General features: G+C 47.0%; 1 protein-coding gene across 1 annotated transcript in view; it reads left to right on the top strand.

The window, feature by feature from the left end:
• Positions 1-26238, top strand: part of PGM2 (phosphoglucomutase 2) — a 292737-nt gene that overhangs the window by 173532 nt on the left and 92967 nt on the right. The window contains exons 8-10 of the mRNA XM_085642287.1: positions 22561-22658; positions 24860-25040; positions 25125-25218. Of these exons, the coding sequence (XP_085498413.1) occupies positions 22561-22658; positions 24860-25040; positions 25125-25218 (373 nt within the window). The remainder of the gene's footprint in view (positions 1-22560; positions 22659-24859; positions 25041-25124; positions 25219-26238) is intronic.

The following is a 26238-nucleotide window of genomic DNA, read 5'->3' as shown; positions in this document are numbered from 1 at the left end:
CTTGCCTTGATAGTCAAGCCTGCCTGCTGCAAGGCCTGAAGCACTTTCTTGAGGTGGACCAGGTGATCCTCCCAGGCTGAGCTATATATAGCGATAGCATCAAGATAAGCTGCACTGAAAGTACACACATCACCTACCAATGGAAGGTGGCAGTGGCATTCTTCAACCCAAAGAGTAGCACTTTAAATTGAAGGTGGACCTCAGATGTGGAGAAAGCAGACCTCTCTGTGGCTCCTGGAGTGAGTGAAATATGCGAATAACCTGATGTCAGGTCAAAAGTGCTCAGTTACTTAGCTGCCCCCAACTTTTCAATGAGCTCATCAGCTCTTGGAATGAGTTGGGAATCCATCTTGGTGACTACATGTAGGCCCCTGTTGTCCACACTGAACCTCATCTCAGGTTTTCCCCCTTTGAGGTTAGAATTGGGATCCAGTACCACTGTGCTTGCCAATGGACTTCTGGAGGGCTCAATCATTCCAGCTCCAAAATCTTGTTAACCTCAGCCTTGATGCTGGCCTTGACCTGGTCAGAAAATCTGTACATTTTACTCTTAACATGCAAGCTGTTGGCGGTGTCCACCTCCTGGGTACACCATGTTGTCAGGCCTGGGGTCAGAGACAACAGTCCATAAAACTGCTTCAGCAAGTTATAGCAGTCCCTTTGTTGCTGGTCTATCAGTATGGGGCAAAGAACCACTGCCTCCACAGTTCCATCTTGGGCATTAGTAGATAGGAGGTCTTGGAAAGGGTTACTGTCTTCTTCCTTGCCTCCATCTGTTACGATCAACATGGTGATATCTGCCCTCTTGTGATTTAGCTTGAGCCTATTTACATGGATCACCTCTGAGGGTTCCTGGGATTACCCAAGTCTACCAAGTAGGTAACTTCCCCCTTCTTTTCTAGGATTTGGTAGGGCCAGTTCACTTGTCCTGTAAGGCTCTGGGTTCTACAGGCTCTAAGACACAGGCCTTACTGTTATTCCATGATAGAGGACATTTGGTTATACCAGTGCATGACAAGCTCCTGGCTCACCACAAAATTTTTGTTTGCCTTCTTCACATACTCAGCCATTCTGGAGCGAAGGCCAAGTACACATCCTTCCTTAACCAAGCTAAGTGGACCTCTCAAAGGCTGTCCAAAGAGTAGCTCAAAGTGACTGAAGTCATGATCATGCCTTTTATCGTTTGTTGAATCTCTCAACTAATCCATTACCCTGTGGATGATATGGGGTGGTAACGTTGTAAGTCACCCCACATTCCTCCCACATTGCCTTGAGATAGGTGGACATGAAATTCATGTCCCGATCTGAGATAACCTCCTTAGAGAACCCAACCCTGTTAAAGATTACAAGGAGGGCTCTAGCCACTGCAGGGCCAGTGACCGTCCTAACGCAAATGGCCTCAGGATATCTAGTGGCATGGTCCACTACCACTAGGATGAACTTGCTCCCTGAAGCTGTGGGTGGGTCTAAGGGACCAACATATATATCCTCTCCCTCTCAAAGGATGTCCCAACCACTGGTAGTGGTTTAAGGGGAGCCTTTGACTTGCCTCCTGCCATGCCACTGACTTGGCAGGCAATCATCGCAGGTGGTACGATTTACGCTGCCTTAATCGATCTTAAATCAGCATTTGACCTAGTTCCACGCACCAAGTTGTGGGGGGCTTTGGAGGCCATGGGCATGCCACCAGAATTGTTATCCCTGGTGGTTAAGCTACATGAGTCGAATTTCGCCCAAGTAAGGTGGGGATCCCAGGGCAAGACTACTGAAAGATTTTCCGTATCTAAGGGGGTTCGCCAAGGATGTGCCATGGCTCCAACCCTCTTTAGTCTATTTATCAATAGGGTTGTTAACTACTTCACCTTCCAACTGATGCTCCATCGCTTGCAGGTGTGAAGGTCCCTCTGCTTATGTTTGCAGATGACACCCTGATTATTTCAAAAACACAAAAAGGGTTGCAAAGAGCATTAAATCGATTTGAGGAATTCTGTGCAGACCATGAGTTGCTGATAAATGTGGACAAAACCAAATTCATGGTCTTGCACAAACACAAATTAATTAGAGGAGATGTATATTTGAATAACATCAAATTAGAACAAACTGATGTCTTCACCTACCTGGGGGTAACCCTGGGTAGAAAATTAAATTGGCAACCCCAGATTGATTTGATGGCCCTTAAGCATGCCCAATTAGCTGGTGTGCTGGGGAAAGAACATAAACTATCACAGACCAAGCCGGTAGGACCAGCACTTCAGATGTGGCCAAATATGAGGACTACTGGGATTTTATAACAAAACTAGGTGATAAAAAACTCTATTTAGAGTAGGTACCCTTCCGGTCAAAGCTTTCACCTGTAAATGGAAGAGTGTACCGGGCAACACATGTGTTTTTTGTCCTGAGCAGGCAGAGACAGTCCCCCATATATTCTTCACCTGTCCGGCGTATAAATCTCCTAGAGCTAAATGTATTAAAGCCTTATGCTCTAATATGGGCACTCAATCTTGTGCCACTGCTCTCCGTATATTAACATCAAATACTGAGGTGCATATCGTGATAGCCGTGACCAAATTTTTTAGTTGGGTGTGGAAAATAAGGGCGATTAAGATGAAGACAATCTGAACATGTGCTGGCACTTTAGGATTAAGTCTAACTAACCACAGGTCCAGGGGGAAAGTAATAAATTCTTCTCATTTTATGTACGGTTTTTATCATAGTTTTAGAATGGGATGAAATCCTTTTTTAATGACATGTTTTTAACTTTTATTGTCTCTAATATTGCACCTTACTGCTAAATGTTCTTAGATCACAATGTTATAAATGTATATAATCGAGGTGTCTTTTATGATCATAATGATCGCAATAAAGACGTTTTTGACTTGACTTGACTTGGCAGGTCATGCAGGTGTGACAAAATTCATTGACTTCTCAGACATCTGGGGCCATTAGAAGGGGTTGATCAGCTTTTCCCAGGTCTTGGTTTGTCCCAGCTGCCCAGCCAAGGGGGTATCATGGGGGGGCAGGTTAAGGAGAAACTCCCTGTACTGTTGAGGGACCATCAGTCTCACTGGAGGTCCCTGGTTTGGGGTCCCTTCGCTCACTGTACAGTTTCCCCTCCTCCCAGTGTACCTTGTGGGTACCACTAGTATCCCCTTGTGCCTGTTTGGCAGCTAACTGTCACGGGTCTTCTAGAGGGGGGTAGGTTTTGTCCATTGCTCAGGTCCTCTCTAGGAGACCCTTCTGCTCTTTGGAGCTCTGCAAGTTCTGACAATTTTCCAGGAGCCAATTCTTCAGGCACCAGGCCTTCCCCCTAAGTGTTGGGCTCCTTCTGGACCTTTGGAGGCTGGGCTGCCAACCTTACTGCCCCTCCTCTTGCCTTTAGGCACCTGCTCCATAGCTTCAGGTTCCAGGATCTCTTGACTCTCTCTCAGGGCCTTCTGTACTCTGGTTGTGACACATACCCATTCAGGGAGACCCAGCATTGCTGCATGGGTCCTCCTCCTTTCTACTTCTGCCCAAGCAGAAGTTTCTAAGTTTTTGCCCAGCAATTACCCTGCTGGGATAGCAGGAGACACAGCTATGTTCTTTGGGTCAGTAACTCCTCCCCACTCAAAGTCAACCACACCCATAGGGTGTGACTTTAGTGACATTGTCAGCGCTGACAATCTCGTGTAGAGGTAAGATCTGGTCCGGGGATACCAGTTTATCCATAACTATGGTTATACTGGCACCTGTATCCCTCAGAGCCTTCACCTCTACACCATTGATTTGTGCCCACTGTCTAGACTTCTCCATGCTAGGAGGCCTGTGGGCCAAAGTCTCAGTGTTCACCCCACCCAGGGACACTAAGTTGGCCTTATTGTACCCCTTGGGATCCATAAGGAAAACCTCCCATCCAATTCCATGACTCACCAACCCTTTTAGACTGGTCACCAGTGGGTGCCTTTATGGTGCACATTGCACCCCCCTTTTTGTGCCATGGCTGGGTACAGTCAAAGCACCCCCTTGCCCTCAAGCAAACAAACGTCTTGCCCTGATAACCTTTTCCCTTTGAATGGGATGTGGCTCAGGACTCCCATCTTAGGATACTTTTGGGGACTCTTTGTGGCTATATTTCTTTTTATCCTTTCCCCTCCACTTTCCCCTGAGAGGGGACCTGACAACCTATCTTCTGGTCACCACCCAGGGTCGTTTAAGAAACCCTGGTTCTTACCCACTTATTAGCTATCTTGCCCGGTTCCCTGAGGCTAGACAGCTTAGTATCCACCAGATGCTGATGCAAATTCTCTGAATGACAAATTGTTAAAATGCGCTCCTTAACCAGATTGTAGAGCCCTTCAAATGTATCCACTGTGTTGCCTTCACTCCACCCAACTAGTGCCTTATCTGAGGTGTCAATGAAGTCTCCCCATGTTTGTGTGATACCTTTTTGAAGGGATCTAAGCTCCAGCCTATACTCTTCAAGAGCCAACCCAAAAAGCTTAACAAGGACTGCCTTCATGTGGGTGTAGAATTCAGCTGCCTTCTCCTCCAGTGTGAGTAGGCTATAATCTACCAACCACTGGTACTAACTCCCACAGAACTGTGTCCCAGTATTGTGCCTCCACCTTCCTCATTTTGAGAGCGCTGTCAGATGAGGCCAGCCACTCGTCAATGTCATCCCCTGGAACATAACTAGGCACATCCCCTTTGGACACCTTTAAACTGGGGGCACCCCATGATGACTTCCAAATCTACATCCACCATCTCCTCTGGGTTTCAAGCCTAGCCTGGCCCTCCTTTCCTCTAGGGCTAGCCTTCTCTCAGATAAAGCTATGGCCCTATCCTCCAAGTCCATGCTCTCCTTCATGGATCTCTGGCTGTGTTCAGAGTTAGCCAGGCTGTGGGCCCTGGAGACCCTCCTGGGCCCTCCAAGGGTGGTTGGGGTTCTACCTGTCCCACTGGCTTCACTCAACAGGCTGTGATTGTCCTCCAACTCTTCTTCATCTCCACTACCTTGGGGCAATTTCTTCCTCAAGCATGACAGTACCCTGTGAGCCTCCTCCCATACTATTAGGGATGTAATCAAAGCAGGTTTTGTGCCTTTAGTTCCCATGATGTTCTTCCTCTCTGCACAAAATATCCTCAGATCTTGCATGAGGACAGATTTGCCAAATCGAGCTCCATATCTCCTTTGTGGAAAAGTGGCTCCTGGCTTTGGTCATAACTCTTCAGTGGGAAACTTTGCCAAATTTTCTCAAACTCTTCTCTTCTACTTGGGAAAGGTTTTGCAACTCTTTAGAGACAGTACTCTGGAGTTCGTTAATGTTCGCAGAAATTACTTTTTGGGAGCAAGAATCTTTTTTTCTGAGTCTCTACCTATGCGGATTCTCAGATGTCTTAACTTCAACAATTGTATGGTACTGTTAAACACAAGTTCTGGATCCCACCAATAGGCACCAATGTGAGGAAATGGGACATATTCTATAGTGTGGTTGTGCAACCTTACTGGGTAATGCACTCACCAACCCCTTTAGGACCCTTGGGTTTAGTCTGTCAAACCCTCAGTTCAACCCTGGGTAGCCGTGGCACTGAGTGGCAAGGCTTACACAGAGGAGCAAGTGTTAAGAATTTAAACAGCACCAAAACAATTGCAGAAGAACTCGACATGACGCCGATTTATAACAATAGACTGTATTTTTATAAGAATTTACACACTAAAACAAAAAAGATCACTGGAGGGTACCTGAGACATAAATGTTCAAGCAATATTAAATCAAAGCAATTTCACTTAACCACAAACAAGCCTTGGCAAAGGCAACGAATTGGACATAGAAACGTATTCAAGGAGAACCTACGTAAGTGTCACTGCAGGCGGTTAGTAGTACCTGGGGTGACGTACTCTGGCAGCGAGCTAGTCAGGGGGACCAGCCAGGTCCTCAAGCACAGTTACCTCCACAAAAGAAGCAGTCTTCTAGCAGTTCCAGGCACTTTAACCGCATTGCAATTGATTCCAATGGCATGGTCCTGATGCAAGGTATGAAGGATGCTGAAGATGTTCCAAGGATGCTTTGGATGCGATAAGGTCAGCTTGGGTATTCATGCAGGGATTCCTTGGTCCGCTATGATGGTGAGAAGGTCCTGCTTACAGGGTATTCGTCCCACAAAGTCCTCTACAGTCTGGCCAAAGTCCAGTTGCCACTGGACTACTAGTCGCCTGTTGTCGCGGTCACAGGCCAATCCTTCCTGGGTTGATATCTCACCTTCTGAGAGACCCAGGAAGTCTCCTACAGCACTCCTAGGCTCAGTGAACTTGGGTGCAACTCTGTGCATCGGGTCTTGGTCCTCGTTGCTGCACAGCAACGGTGGCAGTGGCTTGAAGAATTTCAGCTGCCTACTTGCCCCAGCTGGCTTCTTCAGCTGTTGTGTCCCAGTGCTGCAAACAGGAGTTCTCCTGGTTTGACTGGGCTCTTGAGACAGCTTCTGCTTGAGTAGGGCACAGCAGGCACCCTCTTTTCTTTGCTAGCTACCAGGTGCAACAGGTGCTGTCCTCATCAGTGCAGCAGGGCAGTCCTCCTTCAGTCCTTCTTCCAAGTTGGTCAAGATCTAAGGTCTGGGTACCGGGGGTGCTCCCTTTATGCTTGGAATTTGCCCACAGGGCAAAATGCGGGTGATAGCCAATGGGCTACCAGGTTCCCCCCCACCTGGTGACCACTTCCTGTGGAGTGAGGCATCTGGCTATTCCAGGATGCACCAGTCTGCCCACTCCCAAGATGGCAAAACTCCTCTCTCTGTGTTCAGACCTCCCTATCCCACCCCCGGGGTGTGGCTACCTCAGGGCTACATTCCCCTGGTGAAGCCGATTTGGCAGGTGGTTTTCCCTCTCTGCCTCCTGTGACAACCTGTCTACCTCAAAAATGGGACATCCCTCCCCCTGGTGTTACACATCTACCCTTCAAAGGCGGATTCACCTTTGAAGCCTCACCTTTGAGGCTAACACTCAAGTGGCTTCCTACAGGAAGGAGGTGAACCCTCCCTGGACTGCAATCCCTCATTTTTCTCCTTCCCGAGAGTAATTGCCATGTCTCTCCAGGATGGCAGAAAGCTGTCTAATGGAGCAGGCTCCATGTGTGCCCGGGAAGGCACAGGCATTTTAAGGGCAGCGAAGTGGCAGCTTTGCTAAAGCTGCACACTGCAACAAGTTACATTACTTCCAACTTGAGATACAGGTTGGGCTTAATCTAACAAGTTACTTGATACCTTAGAATGCCTACTTTGCTCGCACCGTTCAAGAGATGGCACAGCTGAGGGGTCAGAGTGTAACCCTGTACTCACCAATTGGGCGACCAAGTCTTTCCATAGTAACAACTGCAGTTTTGCACGTTTTACTGTCAAGACATGCAAAGTACATATCGCATGTGTTATATGTTGCACCCTTCCTTTAGGAATTGGTAGGCCTGCCAGAGGGGTGACTTACACACATGTGCAGGGGAAGTGATAGCTTTGTCATTGCTTTTAATGGCAAAATCGGGCTAGCACCGCATGACTGCTTTACCAGTCTGCAGTGGCGGACTGGGAGACTCGTTTTACTTAGTGGACCTCCAGGGAGGCACAATCAGTGCTGCCGGCCTGGGGTACCCCTCTTGCTTACATGACCTGGGTCCCAGGGTATTATTTACTAGGGACTTGAAGGTAAGCTAACCATTTCCTATTGTGTACAGCCAATTCGGCATACACTATAAGGTCAGGGCACTGAGGTCTGGTTAGCAGGCCTCCATGCACTTAGAGTCGGAAAACCAGCAGCATCAGTTGGAAAGCTTGGGCGTGACTAAATAAAAAGACATTTCCTTACATTTGTGCTACATTAAACTCTATAATAAAATTTTAAAAAGATGCAACACGTCCGTTGGACACGCATGATTGTTGAGTCCACTGTAAACAAAAACAAGCATTGGCATAGCCAATAGGTCTTGCCTTTCGGACCTTATAAGTGTTTAGCCATGCAACAGTTGCATAACTAAACACTTATAAGGTCCCAAAAGCGAGACCTATTGGCTGTGCCAATGCTTGTTTTAACTGCTGCAATCTATTGAAGCCTCATGGAGCAAGTGATTGCGATCAAACACAAAGTGAAAGTAATCTCGGTAAAGCGTGATGCACGCGCCCGCACACATGCACTGTAGCTCTAGGCTGGCCTGATAGCACTTTTTGGAGCCCTCACAAAAAGTCTCGCCAGACCAGCACATGCGCTGGGTCAGGCGAGACCTAAAAAGACAGAGGGCTAACCAGAAAATCTGGACAGGGCAGGATGACACAACTTTCTCAAGTTATGTGGTGGACATTCGTTCTAACAGTGGAATTTCTTCAGAGGTAGATAACTCTTAAAACATCCCAAAGGTACAGTCCATTTGTGAGAAAAGAGATGTGTTCAGATACTGGTATTGACTATAGCTTCTGCTCTGTACTGCCCATCTACTGTAGCATGAGGACTTGTCTAGTCCTCTAGCTATTAAGAATTCCTGTAGAAAGCAGTGGTCTTCTTTGAGACCAAAGCTTTCCTGGAACTTCCTTTGTAATAATGTCATTGCAATTTGAATTTAGGTTTAGCATCTCTATGATATATCTGTACAAACACCCAACATCTAAGAATTACATCACTTTTTGGGAGGTCATCCTACAAGTTTGTAGCACTTAGAGGTAGCTTCGTACGTAAGCCAATACCTACAGGTATGGGTATCCCAGTAGTTACAACATTCATACAATTTAAATATTTTGCTGTAATACCTGGAGCCACTCCTTGGCCATCTTTGCTGGCCAATAACTCCACTATCCTGTATTTAATGCTGAGGGGGTTGACATATTCAGTAGTTTAGAGAAAATGTGCGTTAACTTTGCATGCCGCTTGTCCTACTACTTCCACACCATATATACAAAATAACTACTGCTTTTAGCTAAACCAGAAAACCTGGTCAAGAGAAATATACAGAGCTCCGTACATTTGAATGTCAGTGTTCAACATTGCCCTGGCTAGGCATGACCTTGTGTTTGTCAGTGGTGATCACGGGGTGATAGTTGCGGGGTTTCTCTGAGGAGGCAGGCCTGCCTCTGGGCATGTAAAAAAAGAGTTAGAAAGTGGACATTCCTTTTCAATGCCTGTGTTTATAGCCGAGATTTCAACTCAGTGCTGCAAATGTTGAATGTAATCAAATTAGCTGCTTGCAGTTTTGGGGATATCCTTCGCTCCAGGAGGCCTCAGTTCGTGCATAATCCTTTCAGTAGCCGTCTCCTTTGAGGATATCTTCGAACCTTGTACATTTAATGCTAATTTGTCTGTGTTCCAAGGGGACTGCCAAATGAGGAATGACCCTTTTTGAGATCGAAAGAGCAGCTACAATTCAAGGGCTTGACAAAGTAGCAATGTTTTACTCCTGTCGGCTGCTCTCTTGATACTATTTCTGGGGAACATTGCATTGCTCTTTTACTATTTATAAGTGGAGGCGCTGGTGGAAAAACTAGAAGGCATGAACAGAAATCCCTGGGGGAAAAAAATACAAATGTTATGAAAAATATACTATAGGAAGCTGGTCTTTTATGTGATATATAAGAAATGTGATATACTGTGTAAAGAGTCCAAGGGATCCCTTATGAGTGGACAGGGGCTTGCTATGCAATCCCAAAGTGCTCCGTTAGGGAGTAGTGTGGTCGAGCAGCCATAGGCTTAACACAGAGGACTGCAAGTCATTTGCAATGCACACAATGATTAATAAATTACGTATTCTACTCAAGAAGGAGATCCACACCAATTTATAACAAGCATTTGCAATGCAATAGGTCTCGCAGTTACGCAAGTTTGAGCTATTGGCATTGTAAATGGCTATGCCTTTTATTTTGGTATTTGTTTTGAAAACATAAATACAAGACATTGTTATTTATGACGCAATAGCTTAAACTCGCGTAAATGCGAGACCTATTGCATTGCGTGCAGCAGTGTGCGGCGTGCAGCAGTGTGCGGCGTGGTTTGTAAACAACAAGAAAAGCGGACATCAAAGGAAGGGTGGAAGGGAACGAGCATATGGAGTGTGAGTTATAACGAAAGTTAATTGTTGTAAGAGGGGATACAGGAAGTGCGCTGGCGAAAGCAGTCTGCTGCTTTCAAGTCCGATGCCAGATGTCAGCTTCGCGCTTGAATGCCTCACATGCACTGGCCATAAACCGCATTCCTAAGGTCTTGTGCCCCTTACTAAATCTCTCTGAATGCGTGAGGCGGCGTACGCGCAGGAAGTAGCTGGTGGCAAATGGAATGCGCGTGGTTGTGCGCATAACCGCCACCCTATCCGCCTGGAAAGTCTTTGGGAGCATTTTCTGAAGCCCCTACACAAGTGTCGCTGTGCGATCACTTACGCGATAGCCAGGCGAGACCTAAAAAGGACTTATAGACAGCCAAGGGAGTTAACATTTTTTACATGCAACTAAAAACTCAGAGCTGCTTAGAGCTATGTCAATCAGGGGTCTGCACCAAGTTTGTCATCAAGGGTGACCTCATAGGGCCCCACTCTGCTGCTGATCCCCCAGGGCGGGGTTCGCTGGCCACGCCCTTGGGGCTGGGCAGTCTGACGAGGGGTATCACAGAAAACTGTTTAAAAGAAGACCCCCCAGGTCCCACGGTCAGCAACCAACATTCCTCACCATATATGGTACACCAGAACCCTTTACAACCTGCTGAAAATTGTATTTAAGACGGATGCCAACAGAATATAAATTGAGCAGTCATCAGACACCAACTGTTCTCCTGGCCGTAACGTTTAAATAAACAAATTGTTCCTGTTTTGCCAAAAACCTCTAGTCTTCTGCTTTTAAAGGGATTTCTAACTCGAGCAACAGTAGCATCACAACTCAGTATTGCTCAAGTAAGCCATATCAATAGCATTTAAATCAGTATTTAGTTCTAAACTATGAAAAGACTAATAACACAGACAGGTCCTCTTGTTGAACATATAGATGTATTTTACATTATATTAATAATTGTTTTGGCTTCTATAAAAGACAGCATATTTTTTTTAATTAATTTTTGGAGCGGCAAACAATTTGACAGCAAGTGCAGTTGGTTAATTGTCTGATCCATATTGGCTACAGCTGCTTCACCATCCCCAGTGAGCTTCTTCCCAACTTCTCTGTAGCGCAGATCTTATGTGCCTCAAATATACCATACAATTTGTCTACACTCCTCCTCCAAGTTTGAATTTAGAAAGAATAAACACATACATCAAAGGTAACAAAACAGAATGAGCCTTTAACCCTCAAGCAGACATGAGTGACATTCAAAGGCCTAATCTATATTGATTTACCACACCTTGATATCTGTCCAAAAAGGGCTACAAGTACTTTACAAAACATATAAATAAACACGTTAATCTTCAAAGGCTTAAAGGATCCCAGACTATCCGAAGTTGGAGGTAGATTTAGGCTCAGGACATGTGCTCTTTCCATGCACCTAGTCTTTGTATAGGGATACAGCTGAGTGATGAGCAGATACCCACTCCTGAAAAGAACCACACGTGTGTGTGGGGGGGGGGGGGGCGTCATTGCCATGTGAGTAGAGAAAATTGCATAGCAACCCGTTTGTGGTTGGTGCCACAATTTAAGAAACGATTTGTTTGGCTTGGTGTTTAAGTACACAGTTTTTGTTTAACTATATGAAAATGCTTCACTGGGCATGAACATAAAAAAAGAGCAAACAATATGCAAAACATGCTAGGACATGGTGTTGTGGCGCTTCAAAGCGGTTTCTTTGCTTTTGAGTAAGTGCATTCTATGAATTAAGTAATAAAATGCCTTTGGCTCCACGTCACAGATCTGAATTTGAAAACATTGCAAAATATTTTTTTTGCTACAAAAAACAATACTGCAAGCCAGGCATGCACCAGGAAGTTGATTTTCTATTTTAAAAATACACAAGCATTTGCTGTCACAACCAGAATTAAGCACAGGCATCTCAGACGAATGTGCAACCTGTACACACAGCAGTCAAACACAGCAAGGCCAAATCGAGTCTTCAATGCGGCGGTCGATAAACGGTGTAGTGTACATTAAATTAATCAAACATTTAATTCAGATAACACCAACGTGTATTGTTTACAGCACACTGCTACATAACGACTAAAAGCAAAATCGGTATAAATGAAAAAGATATGGTTCTAGATTCATGGAGACAGTCATCAAATGCATTAATCCAAGTTTAACCAAGTGACCGGGCATGGACATTTAAAGGAGCTTTCCTAATGCCGCAATCACCTACATTTTGATCAGAGAGATCTGATACACCAAGTGCGTATGTATTGGCCTAAATAGTGAATAAAAATGAGGCGTGACCTACATGAAAACAAAGCATCTTCGGATAAGGCGACTGCAGAAGGCAAACTGTATGTAACCAAACAGTGGCCACACCGTCAGAGTTCTGAGCCAGGCAGCAAAACTAAAACGTGAGAAGCAATAAAGGAGCCTGACTGGAAAAAGATTAAATAAAGCACCTCAGAGTGGGAGACCGAGCCCTCTTCCTCCTCCTGACAGCTGCTCCCGAAGCGGATTAACCACAACAATAATAACAAACAAGCCGGAAGTCAGCCGCCCTTGCCCGGGACGTGGGCGGGGCCTGCTCCGGCAGGAAGAGAGACGGCGTACCATGCTAACGCGGGGCTCCCATGCTGAAGGGAGAGCCCCGCGGTGGCGACCGGAGTGGAGCGAAGCCCCGGGTCCCAGGAGGGGGCCCGGGTGAAGACTGCGGCGGACGAGGCTGCCCATGGCAGCATGGGGCTCCCGGGAGTGCAGGGAAGCCCCGCAAGAGAAGTGCTGCAGCCGCGAGGAGGAGTCCCCCCCCAGAAGAGCAGCCCGGTGAGTGAAGAAGGGCTGGGGGGTTCCGTGTGGGCTATTGTTGGTGCCTGATCGAGGCACAGCGTCCTTGGCGACAGCAGCGCTTCGCGCTGCGTGGGCTGACATGTGGTCGGAAGGGGGACAGGAGATGTGCACGCCGCGTGGCTGTAAGCGCGTACACCAATTCAAATCCGCTAAGAGCCTGCGCGTGCACATCTCCTGTCCCCCTTCCGAGGCAAGTCAGCAACAATAGATCTCGCCGAAAGCAGCGCTCCGCGCTGCGTTCGCAGGCGAGACCTAAAAATACCAAGTACCTTTATATATGTTTAGGCATCAGAGAAAAATCGTTCATGTAAGTACATTTTTAAATATAAATTCTTTTCACTTTAAAAAGCGGACACAGTGCAATTTCTGAGTTCTGCAATGTTATCCTAAGGAAGGAAGAACAAGTTCTGCAAACATGGACAAATACATTGACTTACAAGACAAGTCTCCAGGAGTTAAGGTGAGTGGTGGGCAAGGTCAAAGGCAGCACCAACAATACACCACCAGTGGCACAAGGGCGGCACGGTGCAAATCCGCGGCGGGAGCCCAGTGCGTTTTAATGGAGATCGGTCACTGTAAAAATAGGCTGCAGGCTCTGACTAGGAAGCTAGTCGGGCAGAACCAGCAAGTGGAATCAGACCTTGCATACTCGGGAGTGGGGGGACACCTTTGGTCCTCTTCTCCAAGGCCCAGGGGCGAAGGGTGCAGATAAGTTCTGAAGGCATCAGGTTTTTCCTTACCGGAGCAGTCTCGGTGGAGGGGGCCTGTGTGCAGAGGCTGCAGGTGACATCTGGGAATCCAGGAGGGGTGAAGCCATGATGGACTCGAGCTTTGGAGGGCTGGGGGACCTTGTTGACTATGGTTGCCCACTTCAACTTGGTTCAGAGACGATGGGTGCATTGGTGACATCGGTGTCAAGTTTTGGCGGTTCCAGAGGCCTCAGAGTATTCCCCTTTGGACTTATCCAAATAGGTCTGCTGTTCCCGGGAGGGCTTGAGTCTTTTTCATAGGTAGGCAGTCCTCCCAAGTTTCTGAAGTCAACAGCTACAGGTTAAGTTGACTTTGGCACTGTTTTTGACGAAGGATGCAGACAGGCTGGCAGGGTTGGTACCAGGTAAGCTGCCTCCTCTCTGCTTTTGCGGCTCTTCAGTGTCCTCTCTCTTCTTAGGTCATCGGGATCTGCTTCTCTAGTGCCAGGTCACTATACCCCCTATATGACCACTTCCTGTGGGAAATGGGAATAACCCTGTCCCAGAATTCCTAAGTGTGCCATCACAAAGATGACTTTTTCTGAAAAATCATATCCACCTCACAGTAGCCCACCTTAGGGGTGGTACTAGCCTGGAGGTGGCATGCCTATCTGACTAGTTAATTTTCCCACTTGTCCAGGTGACAAGGGGGCTCTGGATAGGGGGATGGCTTCCTCTCCTGTGAGTGGGTGCCAGATTCACATTCCAAACGCAGCATCTTCTTTGAAACTCGCTGGTCCAAGGAGGCTGATCAGCAGGTCATCCTGTGGGAGGGTGTGTTACACCCTCTTCCCGGACAGGGCTTTGCTCTGGGTCTCCTGAGAGCAAAGGCTCTCCCTCTAGGAGGTCAGAATGGTGTCTCGGGTGGCAGGCTGGCAGAAACCAGCCAGCAAGCACACCAGAGGCTGATAGGTTTTTAGGGGACAGCTCTAAGGTGCTCTCTGGGTGCATGTATTGGTAAATCCAACACTGGCATCAGTGTGGGTTTACCAATACAAGATGTTTAATACTGAATATCCCTATTTTCCATGAAGCCATCATGTAGCTGCAGAACTCGTTTTCACCAGTGTCCAGCACATGTCTTCAGATGGCTTCCCTGGTCACTTGTACTGTCCGTAATAGGCCTGACCAGCACAGGGGCACATCTGCTCATGCTGGCATGCCCTTTCTTGTAATATTCTGCACCCTGCCTTAGGGCTGTCAGACCTGCTGTAGGGGTGACTTACAGATATTACATGCAGTGTTGGGTTCATGGCACACCGGGATGTGTGACATGTTGTGTTTTCACTTTTGTCTGTACCGAGACACGCAACCTGCAATGGCAGTCTTGCATGTGCTTGGTGAGGCCTCCCTTAGGGAGGCACAATAAGTGCTTCAGCCCTTAGGTGCTCTCTTTAGTTCCTCGGAACCTAGGTACCAGGCTACCATTTGATAGGGACTTACAGAGCGTACCAATGATTTTGCCAATTGAGGGAACAATTGTAAAGTTTTGGGAAAGAGCTCTGGCACTCGGGGCCTGGTTAGTAGGAACCCAGTGCACTTTCAACCTTAATCACATCATATACCAGGCAAAACGTGGGGGTGACCATGTCAAAAAGGGGCACTTTTCTACATATACAATTTGTACAAATGTGAGTTATTCTTAAAAGCTGCACATTGGAGTTAGGTAGCTTTTTGGCAGTGCTTAATTTGTGCCAGTGCTTTCCAGTGCTCAGCACCGGCACTTATTTCTCAGGGCCGAGTCTATTTCTCCGGGACACTGGTTGAGATTGCCAATGCTTGTTGGCAACCGCGTTGCTGTTTTTATGGTCCGTTTTCTGTTTCCTACATCCCGCTATATTGTCTGTGCCTTGGTCGGAAGCGGAAGTTGAGTTGCAGTTGAACCGAAGGGTCAAGAGATGTTCTGCTGTTTGGACAATGTGCTTGTTCGGGCCGAGGTTACTAGAGAAGGAGAGAGGAAATGATTTCTCCGTTTCGTTGGAATGTTTTGAATGGTGGGTGAGAGGGAAGAGGCATAAAGTTGCTGAGGCTGGTGTGATTTTTGCTGCCTCCTTGCACTGTGAGTACTCTGCAAATGCCGAGATGTTTTTCAAAGGTGGGAACTGCCACTCTGTTATGCGACACTTAAATGTAGCGCGACATTAGTGAAAGCAGTAATTTATTACAAGTGACGATGTTTCACTTTCCCATTAACAGGCATCATATGGCTCCAGAGCATACCTTGGAGTACGGTAACAAAGTAAGGAAAAGAGTTGGGCTGCAGTTTGAATAATGTTAAATGACGTGTGTATTTAAATTCAGGGGCATGGGAAAGCAATAAAGTTAAATGCACGTTTCACAGTAGCTCATAACTTGCTGCAAGGCTGTATGGAAATCGGCGGGGGGATACCTTTTGGACCTGCCCTGAAGGTGTGGGTGTGCACGCAAACTAATAATGAGAAGCCAGTGAAGAGCTCGGGGTGGCCAATGAGCCGAAAACTTGTTTTTCATTTCAGTTATAACGCCGTTCCAGCTGGAGGCTTCCTGTGTGTGTGTGGGTGCTTGTTTGTTTTTTGTTTTTCTGGCCTCAGCCTCCATGTTGGGATCTTTCTCAATGTGTCCTGATTATTTTAAGCGCAAAGACACTAAGTAAGTGTTAAAGTTTATGGTGTAGCTGTGAAGCAATACATGAATAAGTTCTTTTTTCTGGGCCGGCTTTTACCATGGGTGACGCGGGGCCCAAGCCACCAATCTTAAAATGAGTGCACGTAGCTGTCTCAGTAAAAGTCCTGCACACAACATCCCTCTTGTTTTCAGTGATTCATATTAAGCTGTTTTAATTCATATTTTTTACTTGCCGAAGGTGCCGTTTGACACCCCCATTAAACCCCCTCCCATCTCCCTCTTACCCTCGGCTGCCGTGTACCAGCAGTCCAGCACTGCTCTGTTCTAATCCTGTCTCATGCACAACACATTCTGCAATTGTAAGCAAATCATTTTATTCTCCATGATTGCAATACTACTCCGATTACAGGCTGATTCCTTTCCAACAGGTTCTCCTGCGCCACATACATTTCTATTGTTTGGGAAGCTAAAACTACAATAGGTGTTTTCTGTACAGTGTTTCACTGCTCTTTGAAATTGGGCTTCTGTTAGTATCAATTAAAACAAAATAAGCACTAACAAAACCAATAGGTTGGACTTTTGAATTGTGGAAGCACAGATGCATCCAAGCCCAAGGTTCTGGGATAGGCCCCGTGCCTGCCTATCCCCCTACACGGAGCATCCAGACTCTACTCCATGTCCGCATCGATAGGCGCCCGCGTGCATGCGCCGTAATGGCAGTTAACCGTTCCATGACACAGGAGTTGTGTCACCTCTGCCCCTGATACTCGTGTTTTTTTTTTTTTTTTTTTTTTCCATTGGTAAAGGTATATACTTACAGAGCGGCGCCCTGCCGTCAGAACTCGTGTGGCAAGATTAAATGGTGACAACCATACCCTCTCACTAGAATGCATCAGCAGATCTGCAGGTATAACCTGCCAGGCAGACGTACTGCCGACTTACCACTAATGGTAACCACAAACGCATGACAGCTATACAGTCCGTTATGAAGCACCATCCAGGCTGGCACCACTTGACCACTGGGTTGATCACCCATCCAACTTGACGGCGCCGCTTGCCCCTCACATTCCGGATCCACCGGTCCCCTTGATTGTCCACTTTTGCAGTCATAGCGGCACGTAGCGCTTCCAGGCACCAGGCGTTGATCCAGGTAAACAAACGAAAATCAAAGACAAATGATTAGTGCCTTACACCGAGAGGTGCCCAACAACGATGTTTTGACTGCCTTGCTATTCCGCGAGACTGTACTCTCCCCCCTTTTTCCCCTACTCCCCACAGGCTTTAAACGTGCCAAAAATACGTGACCCACACTTACATTACACTGTGGGAGTGGCTGGGCAATGGTGCATAAATACAACATGACACACCCCAGGCATATAATGACGCCGTGTAACGTACTGGGGGAGCGACGGTATCCTGTGCTGCCATACGACGTACAATAAGAAGTACACAAGCCCCATAAATGCAGAAATCCCGTGTGATACCATACATCATTGTGCACCAATGTGCTCCCTGGATACTAGTGTACAGACACTGAGCAGACATCGGACCCCAGTCCCTACATGTATAATTGGACCGGCGCAAAGGCGCCGTGTGACTGAACGCCCTCCTGCAGCTACTTCCCCTGCACATAGCGCCTAGGGCTTCCTTGCCCCACCTTCCTACGCACCCCCCCACTGCACATATGGATACCCTTGCCGATGTGACGACAAGGCCTATACCTGTTCAAATTCACCTAAATGACCCTGACCCCCAGCCAGTGCCTAATGGGCCCCACCCCATAATCATTTTAAAGACAAGACATTAGGTAACACGCTGAGCCTCGCTTGCCAACTAAAAAATTGTAACACACTGTGCAACCCAGTAACCTACCATAAAGGTACTTCATATGTAACGGAGCGAAGGCTTGCTCCAGCCTGGCAAATTACCAACTGTTTTGAGCAGATCCTACAATGATATGTCTGACACACCGTGTTAACAAAAAGGTGGGCCACCCCGGCGGGTGGCAATGCTGGTGGTACGGGCCCATCATGTGTACTTGGCTTACATGCCATGGCCCACACCTCTTGTATTCTTAACGATATTCCTCAATAGACCTGGTACCTCCCCCCTAGGACGCCGTCCTAAGCAATATTGACCCGCTTTGCAGGAACAAAACACCGACTCCTATTCTACATTTCCTATTCCTGCCCACTTTATTTTTCCTTATCTATAGCTAATCCCCTTAACGCTGCTTATTACAATGTTACCTAATGGATTTGACCTGCAGGCCAAGGCATTGGCTCCCGCCATCTAAAGAATCTCCAAACTGCCTGGATTAGCCCCCAAAAGCAAATGCTGACTGATTACTGACTAGCATATATCACCCATATGTGTTCCCCAGTGACCCGAAGCCTGGTGATGTTGTAAACCAACAAACGGCGGTCAACAGCAGCCGCCTTCCTCAACTGTGCTCACCTGTAGGTGAGACCTACACAATCCAGGAACCTACGCCACGGGCATCGCCCGCAATTGTTAGTCGGACTCAGAAAACGTCCCCTATAGAAATCGGACATTAAATGTAAAGGCCCTTAGCCGCACAACACCTGCCCTACCACAGGGACTACACTTGGGAGTGCCCTGTATAGCACTGGCCGCATCCCTTGTGTTAACATCGGACTCACCCAAAGGAGAGTGCCAGCATGAGCAATACTCGAGGAGCATCGCCCACGCTTTAAATGAAGACCGCCTATGCTAGCGCCTGTTGCCTAACATAGCACAACATGGTACACTCTGCAACAGTTGATGTACAAAAGGCGGGTTGTTAGCACGACAGCACTTCAACATCCGACTGACATAATTGTGCTCCGCAAGGGAACATAACCCCTGACCGTTTCTCCAGCCTATGCGAACTTGTGTAAGGCATGGAAGGATAGGATTCAAGTTCAAATGTGTTAAAGCGCACAATTGCCCCGCAGGTATTGGGAAGCTTTACATGAGCACCCGTTACATTACACAAGGACTCATTCACGAACTCTCGTAATGCAAGAGCCCCCGTTACGCGTGGGGAGATTTGTCCATACGCACAAGTTATGTACGCAACCCCGAGGCGCGATCCCTGATTTGAAAACCCCCAAACTCGGCAACTCTAGCCCTCACACCCCCTCCTCTCCCCTTTCCGGACGCAATTCATATATACGGGGCTTTGTCGCCTAGTGCATGCTCTGTTGCCTTTGCAGGGCATAGCCTATTATTGTTGCCACCTTGCCATGCAGTTTAAATGGTGGCCCACACACGGCGAGCTGCGCTACGCTAAGGTGAAGTTCGAAAAAACCCTCGGCACATTTTCTGTATGTGATATTGTCCCCATGACCCACTTAGCCTCGTAACCCCGACACCAACACGGATGGCAAACACGAAGCACCAATTTTACCATCATGAAATTAAATACCAGCCTTACATTGCTGCTCCAGGACATGCGAAGAAAACTACCTGAACCAGAATCAATGGGACAGTGACTTTACCACTGAACAACCCACGCTCCAGCTGCCTACCGCGTTGGCCTCAAAATTCTCTCTAATACACTAGCGCACACCGTTAAATCACTGTGTTCTAACCCTTTCTAGGAGACCCTGAAATGCAAGGACTATAGGAATGTCAGATGTATTGCTCCATTCCAGTATATGCACAAAATAAATACCAAGCGTGCACATCTTGCGCACTAGAAAGCTGACTTCACAATAAAAACAAAATGCTTAACACTGTAAACTGTCGTCATAGAATGGATGCGCAGCGCCTCTTAATCCATTTTCTCCACACGTTACATGCATTCAGCGCATAAGGATCTGAGAACCTTTTGACACTTCCACGGTTACAAAAGTTAAGATGGAGGCACCTAGTATTGACGTGCCACTAGTGGCTCATGCCATGACTCTGCTGCAAGGCATCCCACAGCAGCTCCCCGTGACCCATGGAAACAAACACCTGAAAGGAAAGTCTCAGCGCGTCACAAAGACGACAGTGTGTATGCGTGCGAAACACCCGGCTCACATGTCTGTTTTCAAATCACAGTAGGAATAGTTTAACCGACAACGTTGCTAGATGGCCAAAGCCACAGAACAACCGTAAACTAAAAATGCCTAATCTCTCTACTCGGGCAACTCACCAAACATGGCCAAAACACACGATTGGACAAGACGTGCCAAGCCAACGTTGAAACGATTAATTAATACCGAAAACACCGTAATCCCTCCATGTAGGCCAACAAAACGATGAGCCAAGTCCCAATACCCAATATAAATTAGGGAAAAACTATTCTATTCAGCCTTGTGCAGCCAAGTCAAATGAGCAAACTGCTCTGTCTGCTTCACCTACGAAAACCTCTCCACTGCGCCGTCAAACAAACCCCCTCAGCTTAGCTTCCAAAACGCAGGTCAAAATTTTGCCAACTTATGACACTCTGACTCTGCGCGACCCAAGCATAGGGTCAAATCAAACACCAAGCGAAATAACAGGGTCCCTCCTCAAGGTGAGAGAAGTGCAGGTCATACAAACTCACCCTTAACCCTGTACAATTGACCAAACTATTTATAAAATGTTGCATATTTATATAGCGCGAACTCGCCCCGAGGTATTGGAGCACAGGATTTACAATACACATTCAGGCACGGGTGGTGCAGTGATTTGCTCGAAAAATTACAGGACGTGGGACGCCTGCCGCTGCAAAATACCGTAGTACCTCGTTAATAACGAAAGGGCGAGGGCAAGCCTCGCTTCGCTGGTTCCCCTTTGCACCCTAAATACACAGGCTCGGTTAGAAGAGGGGGGGGGGCGGGAAAAAAGGGGGGGGGGTGTGCAGGGCTGAACGCTCACCAGTATGTAACGGAGACATAGATATTGGGCGCTTTACACACCGATCCCCACACACACAGCTCATCCTGCCACAGCAACCTACTCTCCTTAAGCCGGCCTGCGCTTACACGTTTCCAGCTGCCCCGCAGTAGACTCCTACGCTGCTCCCGCACTGGTCACCGCCGACCCGCTCCACTCTGCCGATTAGCCCCCAACCAAGGCAACGAACCGCAGGTCGCCTCGTCGGTCCTCGGTCTTCCGGCACAAATTTCCAGCCGCAGTAGACTCCTCCGCTGAAACCGCATGTCGCCTCCTCGTGTAACCTGCAGCGGGAAAATAAAGGAAAACAAGTTACGGGCCGCCGCTGGCCCGGGTGCGTTCCTGGGGGGGGCGCGAGGAACAAAATTTACCGCCCTGCGCGCCAGGGCACGTCCGATGTGGGGGAGCGTCCAGGGAACAAGGGGGTCACCTGGGCGCTCCCCGCCGCTTTAACCCCCCAGAGGCCCCCCCCCCCCTCCCCTCCGACCCGGATGTCGATTAACGTCATCCGGGTCACGTAGGTAGCCAATCGGTGGTAGGGCGCGCCCCCAGTGAACACGCCCCACCACCGAGAAGTCCGGGGGAGGTCGCCGCACTGCCATGCAGGCGGAGGGGCCGAGGGCCCCCCCTTTCCATTCTGCAATTGTAAGCAAACCATTTTATTCTCCATGATTGCAATACTACTCCGATTACAGGCTGATTCCTTTCCAACAGGTTCTCCTGCGCCACATACATTTCTATTGTTTGGGAAGCTAAAACTACAATAGGTGTTTTCTGTACAGTGTTTCACTGCTCTTTGAAATTGGGCTTCTGTTAGTATCAATTAAAACAAAATAAGCACTAACAAAACCAATAGGTTGGACTTTTGAATTGTGGAAGCACAGATGCATGCAAGCACACAATATTGATTTGCATATTAACAGAAAACACATGTTGAAGCAGACAGACCACTGTCTCTACAAAAATGCATGCATATACAACCAACCAAAAGAAAAAGGGTACACTTTCAGCCCAGTATGCAAGTAGTGCCCCCATGACTGGCAGCAAAGTTCCTCTGAAGTGTAGTACCAGAGCGCAGTATGACAGGAAAGTGCTTATATGAAGAGCCAGGTCTTCAGCTTCTTGCAGAACTCAAGAAGTGGGGATCTGGCTGTGATGTGTTGAGGCTTGTGGATGTGGGTGGAGCCAATAAAGGAAGTGAGTGGAGTCAGTGGATGAAGTGGGCGGAGCCGGGGAAGTGGGTGTGGCCTCCAACAAAAAATGTGAGCACCTGCACTTAATATTTTACAAATTAAGCACTGCTTTTTGGTAAAGTGTAGCACATGTTGCAGTTGGTCATTTTTCTAGTGTGGGTGAAAGGAAGGTGTTTTCTAAGGTTTACTAAAGAATGTTCAGAACCTGGTTGTTGCTTTCATTTACAGTGAAACGGGCATCTCTTATTGTTTTGCAGACATTGTCTTTTGCTTTGGCTGATAAGGAGGGGGCTAGAGTGATATTGGCGAATGACCCAGATGCGGATCGACTTGCTGTTGCTGAGAAACAGGAGCGGTGAGATATATGAAGCATGCTCAGTGTCTGAAAAACACGTAAAATAATTTCAGTGTAGACCTTATACCTTCGGCTTCCTCAGCATCAGATCTGAAACACATACATTAGCCAGGCACTAGTACAGAATAAGGATCCATTTAGGGAATACTTTACTTTCTTAAGCTATAAATCGGAAATTCCAAACCATGAGCCTGCTTCCACAGTTATTAGTACATTTCATTGGAATTTCCTATGCTCTCACCTGCCCTGGAGATTCGGATCAGCGTCCGAGCACATACCTTCTATCCATCCAAGCCAAATACAAAATGCTCAGTGGAAACGTTTTCTAGGCAACCGACTAAGAAGCCAAAAGCAAGGGAGCACCACAATGCCCCCTGAAGCATCAAAAATGGCATCAGTGCCAGAGGTTGGGTGAAGGGTGATAATGTTATTTTACCATATTGCATTTACTTCTCCCTCATGCCTTGAAAATGGTGCCATGTTTGGTGGTCCCCACATAGATGCCTCTTAATGTTTGCTAAAATGTGCAAGATGTAATGCTGGCAACATAAGTGATATTCCTATCCCAAATTGTCTGGATCTAGATAGAGCCCATCTCTAGGGAAGATGTTTATAAATATGATTATTCTTGGAGCGGCCAAGAGGCTATGGTCACTGAGACTGTGAGTCCTCCTATGACCGTCAGGAGAGGACTTCCATCACATCCCACTTCATTACTTCAGTTTGCTTCTTTCCCACCTTGTCATGACTCCACAAAACAGGTCTCGATACATTCATAGCTACTACTGGTACCACAAGCTGTGCTTCTGGCATGGTTAAACAAGGGAAGGAGCCGGTGTTTTGGCTGCTCTTGTAAACATTGATGGAATCTCTTCTGCCTCCAAGTAACAAGACTCACAAGTGAGACTAAGGTGGGACAAGCACCACCCACCAGCTTGTTTCATTTAAAATGTGACTTTTTGGTCATCACATTCCAGGAAGATATAAAGGGTGACAGCACAAAGCTGGTGAAAAGAACAAGCATTGGCAAGGCCAATAGATCTCTCCTTTGGGACCTATACTGTGCAACAAGAATACATAAGAATAAAAAGCTGTAGGCAGACACACCACTCATGCTTATGCCTATAAAATAAAGCAGCTGCCTTTTTTTCTCTTTATTTGCGGATCCAACTCAGATTAGCAAGAATGCATTTTCTTTTTGTGGGAAAGTGGGTGGGGGGGAAGCAAAATAGGCTGGGTTGCAGAAACACAGGTGCAAAGCAGATGGTAGAAGCAACATGGATGGGAGCGCAGAAGGAACACGGGGGAGTGGGGGCTGAAGAAATCTGTGGAGCCAGAAGCACCACGTAGGGTATACAACACAGAGGAAGGAGCAAACGGGCGAAAGAAAGAGCATCATGGGGCTATGAGAGTATGGAAGAAAATCAGACGGGTAAGAGAGAGACAACAACGTGGAACTGAGAGTGGAGAGAAGCACACGGGTGAGAAAGCAACACAGGCATGGGGAGCACACAAGGGCAGGCTCATCACGGAGGAAGGCAGTGAAGAACCACATTGGTGAGGTAGAGCAGCATGGAGAGACGAGAGAAGTGCTTGTGATGTGCATAAACAAAAAGAAAAAAGTACCACCTGAAAAAGTGAGCAGTGCAAGACACAGAGGTGCGTCCATGTTCCAAGGGGGAGGGCCAAACACAAGAAGAGGAAGGAAAGCCCACACAGGCGAATGAATAAGAAGCAAACAAATGAGTGACATTGAAGACAATCAATGAAAAGCAACCAACAGGCTCTAAGCACAGTGTGAGCTAACAATACATTTCACAACAGACGGAGCATGCGTTTTCTAGTAGGCACGGTGCAAGGATTTCATGGGGAATGAAGAAAGCTACTGCGGCAGGTCGCAGAAGGCAGTTAAGTTCACTGCTAGCAAGCTGCACCTCGCACACCTGCTGTAGCATGCAAAGTCTAGTGCACTGCTGCCTCTTTCAAAACAGAGCTCAGTGATTTGGGTTAGTTCTATTTGTCAATATTTGTAAATATTGATATGAAATGCATTTGAAAACATGTTATGGAAAGAATAATTGATCAATGGCCAGTCCAGTGGGAGTGATTTAAGCCATAGTTCCTCACATGTAAATTATGTTTTTATATGAAACCTATATAATTTTGTAATTTACTGAATACTGATTATTTTTGTTTTTCAGTGGGGAATGGAAGGTGTTCTCTGGCAATGAGCTGGGAGCCATTTTAGGTTGGTGGTTGTTTACCTGTTGGAAACAACAACATCAAGACCCCGCAGCCCTCAAAGATGTCTACATGTTGTCCAGCACAGTCTCTTCCAAAATCCTGAGAGCCATTGCATTGAAAGAAGGGTTTCACTTCGAGGTAGGGTGATGTGGAACTTTCTTTTTTTTAAAATGTTTATTTCACGGGTGTCACTTATAAAAGTGAGTCTTTTTCCCAATGCAGGAAACCTTGACAGGATTCAAGTGGATGGGAAATCGAGCCAAGCAACTCATAGATCAGGGCAAAACAGTCTTATTTGCTTTTGAAGAAGCAATAGGTAAGTAATACTGATCATAAATATTTTGTTTTGAGACTAACATTCCTATGTTCTGTTAGTATGTCTTGTTGCGCATATGGTGTTAAGTGAGGTGACTTCACAGCAATTAGTAATATTAGTTATTTAATTCATAAAGAAAGCCAACTCCCTGCTATTAGCTGACTTCAGCATCTAGTGACTATACCTTAGAGAGTTGGTTCATCTAAAGAATTATAGAATAGGAGCGTGTTCTGTAATTTTCTGAAAGTAAGTTTTGTGAGAGTGTGATGGGCAGACAATCAGAAGAGCGTACCTGGTCCTTGCAGGACGCATAAGACACTTAAGACTGCCTTTAGCAGTAGTGTGGAATTATCCTCTGAATATTACCTGGACTTTAAATCTAATGGTGATTAATGTGATCATGATATCTGAGTCAATCATACTGCCCGCTATGTTGCTTGAAGAGACCTGGCTACCAATCTTCTAAGCAGACAAAATGTAAATGTAGTGCATTTATATAGCGCTCCGCACACCCCCGAAAGGGTCTCTCAGGCGCTGTGCACATACCGCTGTGGAACCCTTCCTGGCCTTTCCCTGTGAAGTGCCCACTCCTGGGCACCCCCAAGGTGAAGCCAGGCATCCTAGCGCTTTTGGGGCCGTTGAGGAGATTAAGTAAGCTATTGCCCAGAGTTGCAGAGTGGGACCCATGATTAGAATAGGCACCGAGGCAAGAATTATCAGGTCCGGGGAAATTGAGCCCAAGACCCGCCGAGGCGGGAATTGAACCCTGGTCCGGGCCAAACCTCTGCATCAGGGTCTGCCGCTCTAACCATTGAGCCACACTTCTCAACTATGATGCAGGCGCAAAAACAAGTTACTGGGGTGGGAACGAAGTTTGAATATCACAACAGGGATATAATTCATCAAGAGGTGGAGAATTGTCTGTGTATAAAAATGCTGAGGGTAGAGTAGTTTTTTCCAGCAGAATTTGATTAACACCCTAACAAGGCACAAATATGCTCATCTCTTCCATCCTTTGTT

Source organism: Triturus cristatus, chromosome 2_2 (genome assembly GCF_964204655.1).
Source record: "Triturus cristatus chromosome 2_2, aTriCri1.1, whole genome shotgun sequence".
NCBI lineage: Eukaryota > Metazoa > Chordata > Amphibia > Caudata > Salamandridae > Triturus > Triturus cristatus.
This window is presented reverse-complemented; position numbering and strand designations above follow the sequence as displayed.